The sequence below is a fragment of the Cornus florida genome, unplaced genomic scaffold, assembly GCF_030987335.1.
Source record: "Cornus florida cultivar Cherokee Brave unplaced genomic scaffold, ASM3098733v1 CherokeeBrave_3.0.0_Hap2_Chr03, whole genome shotgun sequence".
In the NCBI taxonomy this organism is placed as follows: domain Eukaryota; kingdom Viridiplantae; phylum Streptophyta; class Magnoliopsida; order Cornales; family Cornaceae; genus Cornus; species Cornus florida.
This window is the reverse complement of record NW_026775573.1, coordinates 24,317,766-24,325,731: the sequence shown is the minus strand read 5'-3', so window position 1 is coordinate 24,325,731 and position 7,966 is coordinate 24,317,766. Positions and strand designations below refer to the sequence as shown.

At 31.9% G+C, this 7,966-nt stretch overlaps 1 protein-coding gene across 1 annotated transcript in view; it reads left to right on the top strand.

Moving 5' to 3' along the window:
• Positions 1-361: 361 nt before the first annotated feature.
• Positions 362-7,966, top strand: part of LOC132301289 (uncharacterized) — a 28,418-nt gene continuing 20,813 nt past the window's right edge. Inside the window, exon 1 of the mRNA XM_059798557.1 lies at positions 362-717. Coding sequence (XP_059654540.1) covers positions 362-717 — 356 coding nt within the window. The remainder of the gene's footprint in view (positions 718-7,966) is intronic.

Here is a 7,966-nt window from a genome sequence, read left to right as displayed (position 1 = left end):
ATTTCTTTGCTTAATCTCAGAATTGCTTCAATTAAACTCTTATTTGGTTGAGTTAGCTTATTTTCGGGATAAGTGCCTGAAAATGAAAATAATACGAAATCAATCTAAAACGGTAAAGTAAGATAGATAAAGGTACTAGAATGCCTAAGCTTAAGGGGTTTAAATACGCACTTTTCAGTGCTTATCAATGTGGCTAAGCATTGTGTGTTTGCAGTACCTACTAAAAGGTACATGACACTCTCTAGTTTGGTTATTTTAGATGCAGTTTTTGATATTATATTCTTTCTTGTTTATTTGAATAAATGATTTTGATTAATATGTTTCCTGTCTAACTCATAGGATATCAATTACTTTCCGAAAGATGGATCAATCAAAATGGCCTATTGGATTTGTTCCAGAGCCTGATTTGCAGGGACTTCAACCCTTGTCCTCTGAAGATAGCAGACTAAAAAGTTTGAACCCTTCAAAATCAAGACTTCTTCTAAACAGACAGGAAGAAAGAAGAGTGCCTGAAGGAGGAAGAGAGAATAGGAGAGACCAAGCGAGGGGATCATGGACAGAGATTGGCAATATACAGTCAGAGCCTCATTATTCGACTCGGTATCAACGAGGCCCATTATCGACAGAGAGAGGCAATGTGCAGTCAGAGCCTCGTTATTTGACTCGGTATCAACGAGGGCTCGCTAATGGGCGGAGGTTCAGGGTGAACCTGGACAGGTGATGGTCATGCAACCAAATTCAGTTTTTTTTTTTTGGTGCTGAATAGTTGCATTTTTACTCCTCCTACTAATATTAGACAATTCTGCAGCTCATAAACTCATTGATATGAATTATAACAAAGTAATATGATAGTTTTGTTTCACAAAGTAGGTGCTCTACTGCTCTTAATTGCTTGATGTTGATTTTTCAAAGTTAAGATTGTCAGAGATAAATCTTACTAATTTGTATTGTGCCTTTTTTTAAAGTGAAGATTATTAGAGATAAATTCTTTTTATTTTTATTTATTTTTATTTTTTCTTCAGTGATTTTAAAGCAAGAAACTGATAAAATCTAACAGTTTTTATGACTTCTCCTATCCAAAATTAAGTAAACTAAAATTCTACCAGTATTTATTATTTTTGCATGAAAACACTATATTACTTCTATATTATTACTATCGAAGTTGAACGAGCTGAAACTAGTAATAATGTAGAAGTAATATATATGGGTGAATATATATTACTTCTAATTTTTTTAGGTAAAGGTAACATAGAGAGTCTAATGCATGAAGTGTAAAATTATTTAGTTAATTGTGGCCCACATGATTTGGACATGTGACATATTACTTGGTGACTAAGTAAATAGATATCAATTAATATTATTTATTTTTGGTCAACTTATAATTACCTTTTTGGTAATTATTTATTGGAGAAGTGTTTTCCTTTCTTATTCCTTACTTTGATGGAAAGTAGAATTATGTTACTAAAAGGAAAACTGGTCATCTCTTTGCCCTTATAAAAGTGTATATATTCTATCAATTATGTACGATTAATGATACAACACGTAAAAGTTTTATGTATGTAAAAGGCCAAGAGAGAGAAACCAATTTCCACCTTTGCCTGTTGATTAGAATTGCAGATTAGTTCGTGGTTAAAGGATCTAGACGTTGGATTTAATCTCAACAAGTTTTGATATTATGAATCGCGGTATTTATATCTAACCATTTATTTATGCATTATAGATATGTGAAAATCATTAAGTTCTAAGATATGGGATTCATGTAAATTTGTGATTAATGGCTTAACACGAATTATTAAAATTTATATGTGGTATCAGAGCTGATGTTTAGGAACTCATAATTTTTCTTTAAAGTTGCATAAATAAAAGTAAATTAAATGATTGTATAATATATTCTTTTAGAATTGCCATATATATATATATATATATATATATATATATATATATATATATATATATGATTATATATATATATATATATATATAATGTGTGATACCCCCCGGATTTCCGAATGCGGGTTGGCCAGGCCCATACCCGAACACCCGAGGATATCAAAACAAATTGATAATAAACGAACAAAGAGTACAAAAGAATAAAGAAGAATAAATAAAATGCTGACAAGAAACTAAAATGATAATCTAATAATAAACCTCAGAATATATTTTCATTAATTAATAAACTCTTTTGATACAACTGACCCTCCAAAATACAACTCGGGAATCCATATTGTGTGGACCCCTAGAAAATTCAAACTAAACAAATGATAGCAATAACTGTCTAAATCAAGAAACTGAATCATAAAGGAACTTCTATGTAGCATCGGAAGAATGAAGTAGATTGATCCTTGCTCAGCACGAACAACCTCTACTCTTGACGAACACTTGAAAAATAATGGTGGGTCAGGCCCACAAACAAGTTTTACTCTACTACAGTCCAAGCAGAGATCCGATACACGTATACATCCTAGTCAATACAATAGTAACTAGTAGTCCGTATATATATATATATATACACACTAAAGGAACCTCACTAGACTATAGGGTTGTCTCAACCTGAATCGTAGGCAACATGCAAAACGCACATATAGTGGGCATGAATACCTAGACCTACCAGGGTACACAACAACACTATATCTAGCTACACATCCCTGGCGATATACGCACCCTAACCACTGATCCTGAGACTTAAGCTCATATCATGGCACCATACTTATATATATAAAATCTAGTAACCATCCTATCCGGTATAAATTAATCCTCCATAAGTCATTCAACTTGTTCAGCTGACCTGACTTGAATATAAGTAGGACTTAACATTTTAGTTAATCCATTCCCTTATATAATAAATTAATTATCCATCAGTCATTCAACTTGTTCAGCTGACCTGACTTGAATATAAGTAGGACTTAACATTTTAGTTAATCCATTCCCCTATATAAAATAGGTAGGACTTAACTGATAAGTTAATCCGTCCCTAGAATGCCACCGTCCCATACCGGTGCATTAAACCACACAATCCAACAATTAATGTAACGATTAAGGAAATACATCAAACAATCCAGAAATAACTATGATAATATGATATCAAATTATCACAAAATAGGAATGACTTATTATTTATTTAAGCTTCCTATATCATATGTCCTACATAAACTGAATCTTATACATATGACGATATTTTATTATACCGTCAAATAAGCATTCTCCATGTCCAATTCATCCTACACATTTAATCTCAATTGCTAAAATATATTAAAAGATTAAATTCATTCATTTGTTTAAAACATTCAAATTGCAAGCATCATTATGATTGAGTCTATTTAAATTTATTTAAACTCAAACCTAGTTTCTATTTAATGTTTAGGAATCCTAGACATGTTTCTACGTTCCATTGTTCCACAGATATGAAAAATACATAATTTAAACATGTAAAAATTCACACCAGAAATCAAATCAAAATCATGTATTTATCAATTCATAACACAAGAACAGATATGAACCAAATTCATAAAACATATGTTCTAATCCAATTAAACATGCATAATTATTTAATTTTATGTGTTTAATAAATTCTGGAATTTCCTAGGCATGTACAGAAACACGAATCAAAGGGAAAGAGATAGAAGAAGAACTTGCCTTAAACTTTCGAATCGAAAGTTAAACTTCTTCTTCCTTGGTCTTCTCTACAGGGTTTTCTCCTCCTTCCTTCCTCTTTCTCCTTCTCTCTCTAACTCTTTCTCTATAGAATATATTACGTGATATAATTTCACTCCTTTTTCAACCCATAGTTGTGTATTTATAGGCTAAATAATAACCCTATTTCTTTTCCCAATCCAAGTCAACTTAATAAAGAAAAATAAAAAATGAAAATATTAAAAAGGTAACTTAAAATATGTTACGTATATAATCTATGTATATCCTTATTAATTAAATAAAATATATACATTAGATTATTTATTAATACTAAAGTTACCATAATATTAAAAGGTAATTTAAAACATGTTACGTATATAATCTATCTATATCCTCATTAAATAAATAAAATATATACATCAGATTATTTATTTACACTAAAGTTACCATAATATTAAAAAGTAACTTAAAACATGTTACGTATATAATCTATCTGTATCTTCATTAAATAAATAAAATATATACATCAGATAATTTATTAATACTAAAGTTACTATAATATTAATAAATTACTTTCCTTTATATATATATATATATACATATATATCTATATATATACATATACAACTATCCATGGGTAATTATCCATACCCATCCAACCTCCTATCCAAGTAGTCCATAGGACACAATTAGTTAGCCCATTACCACTAACCATAACCATAAAATAAAATAAAATAAAACATTTAATCATTTAATTTACAATTAATTACAATTAATCAAATATATCATTTAAGCACCCAATCTAATTAAACAAATAATACAAATAACACCTAGACAAAATACAAATAACACATAGATAAGTAACCAATTAATCAAGGAACACTTAATTCAATTAAACACATAAACAATTAGTCAAATAATCAATTAAACAATTAAAAAAATACAATAAAAATAAATAAATAAATACCGAGACTATCTTTTTAAAATTAGGGGTATTACATTCTTACCCCCTAACAAAAGGAATTCTGTCCTCGGAATTCGCCCTTACTTCCTTACATTATTCTTCCATTATGCTTGGAAATTGTGAGCGAAAAACATCCTCATATTCCCAAGTAGACGCAGCCTCACTATAAGGGCTTCACTTAACTCCAATATACCAAGTGGTATACAGGGTTCCTATATTTTAAGAAACACAATAATCATACGATGCGTAGGTTGTATCAACGTAATCCTCACATGTCGACAAGAGAATGATCTACATACCTCCAAGTGCTATAGAATATACGCACAAACTCCTATGCACCCAGCGCTAATAATTTGGTAACGCTAATTCAGAGGCGACTGCCTCAATTGCGAAACACAATCTTCTAAAAGTCAATGTAATAAGTAAAATTTACCTTTCTCCAAAAATCGCCTTCTTCCTACATAGAAAACAGAATGAGTAAACTACTCCCTGATAGAAAAACTCTAGTATACGAGTTCAACTATTTACAACATCTTACTGTTGTCTCCCAACCGCGCGCAGTTCAATACAAAGGGAAATATCTCTTTTCGACATATTTTTAAATGAAGTCAAGGTCTAATTGTACAACCCATACTTCCATTTCTAACTAACAAATGAGAGGTATGCATTGTGAAAGATACAAAACCTCCAAAGTTGTCATACTAACCTCCTTGTGCCAACAATATCACAGACAAAATTCCGACAAGTGAAGTACACACTTCCAATAGTCCATGAAAATCTAGGATATACGCCTCAAACATATCCTTTATGGTCTAATTTAATCTCTCGATTAATTCCTCCGTCTATATATATGAAGTAGAGCTGCTGCTCCAAAATCTTCATAAAGCTCCTTCGAAATAGCACTTTGCATCCACTAATATGGACATCCACATACTATAACACCACTATCACTGAATTATATAACTACTATGAAGTTCTAAAATAAGCATCACTCAAATTTATGTCCTCAAGCGATCTTTCTCAATCCACCACTCAGATTCCATATGGAAAATTGAAATTCCAAATCAATGTCGATCCTTCCCACCAACTATCACTCCTGTTTAGTTCAACTTCCATATTTGTTATAGGAAGTGGCTAAAGATTCCTATGATATCTTATGATCAACTTTCCACCTTTGTAGCAGGTTTTACACTTAGGGCAATTATATACACGTCCCTATCCGTACCTGTTCACCAAAACTGACATTTGATGTCGTGATGTACCTTCTAACCGTCTGGGTGTACCAAGAAAAATTATAAATTTCCATCTCAGTCGCCCAACAGTCATATCACTATTTATAGAAACTACTAACTCCTCCTCCAGTACCTTAAACTCCATCTGAGTAAGGTAACACCTTCTCTAGGGTTAGCTCCGATATTCAAAATTGACCTCCTGAACTACCTTGGTAATAACAAGTGTTATTATTCACACTTTGCATCCATCTAAGCCGTCTCGTGATCCGTTATATTCGTATAAACTGATATCTTACCAGCTTGATCAAAATAGATAAAATGAAACTGATTTAATTTTATCAGTCAACCAATATCCCATCTAGAATCCTGACCCTTGCATCAAATTAGCAATCCCTCAACTAAATCCGTGAAAATGCTCTGTCATTTCCACTTCAGTATAGAAAATAGCTGCAAGAATCCAGTAATCTCTGATGGTCCATCTCTATTATTTAATAAATATTAGATTTAGAGAAAAAATACTATATTCCTCTTCCTGCCTGTCCTCCAAACACCTGCTTCATACTGTGAAGCATCATGTTTCTACTAGGGTGAATAAAGAACTAAGAGTTATGAAACTTAATCCTTGCATCCTCCATCAAATTTGTCTACAGAAAGTACCGTTAGTTCGGTATCACCATCTTTTGTCTGTACCCATTGTTTAAATTGGAGCATCTTCAAAAGCGAATTCTGTAACTAAATCTATCCACCACTGATCTGTGATAAACTTGCCGATATTAAAAATCAATCGGTAATTCAATTTATCAATAGTTAACTATGACTTTAACTCAACAAAATTCAACAAACTACGACCTTTCCATACATACCATGCACCTCATCTTTATATAAGTATTTGGTCTCACCATCTTGTCTTTGACACACCCTGCTTCTTTAAGACAAGTTAATGACAATCCGACTTCTTTATCTAACTTCAAAAGAATATGAAATCTTTCCATCCTCTACATAAGTCATCAATTTCCTTGCAACAGCTAATTGTTGCAAATTGTGACTAAAAAAATAATTCCATATTATTTATGGAAATGAAGAGACTTAGTTTCCTCCTCCATGTGCAACACCGGCAAATTCCTCCCAATGACACAACCTCTTGAATAAATTCTTGATTAAGAATTTACTGATGAATATTTATTCAGTCTCCTATCCTCACTCGGTGTCATTCTAATAAGTACTTAATCCAGTACTAAATCCTCCTTCTGACTTGGTAACAACTTCTGAAATTTTCAAGAAGATGTTCAGCAAATTCAGCATCTCTGATATATCATCATGGCGTTTTAGTGATCTTTATTTACCACTACCTCACGCATACCGAAACATTAACAATCACCAATATCATGGCGTTGTAATATGATACGAATCCATACCTAACGTAAAGTATATCAAATTAATCATACTAGATTATTTGACTCACAGTGATGGTTTAACTATCCCATCCCAAACAATATACTAGAATGACGCATGTCCAGGTCTAATAGATTGGCTAAAATTATGTTTATCTACCATATCCTACGACCGCATGCTCACAAATCTAGCGTAAATAGCGCCATTACTCCATATTATTAAAAATAATAGTTGGCTGATCACATACTTGTGTCCCCAACTAAACCATATACCATTAACCGAAATAATCAACGAAAATAAAACATGTATAACAAACACACTAGCACAAAATATACTCCTACTTAGGACATCGTTCTTTCTAGAAAAGAAAGTCTCATTTGAAATCAACACTACCAAATTATTTCACAATATCCTTTTATAGTTTCGTAGGTAATCATCCAACCTCGAAACATATCCTTTAAATAGAGCTTAAAAGCAATATATGTTTGCCTAAGCAAATCCTAAAGGCTTAACCCTCATCCTCCCTACACGCTGAATGTAAACTATCTAACTTGGCTTTATAAAGCGAATTAGAACGTCACAACATAATACCAATACCTTCCTGAATGTGATACAAAATCATACGTTTCGTTCTGATAAGAACTCCATCAAATCCCCAATCTTCTGAAGAGTACTTCTTATATATCTCTTTTAGAGATGATAAGAAAGCTTAATTATTTGTAGATTGATCAACCCCAATTCTACTAAT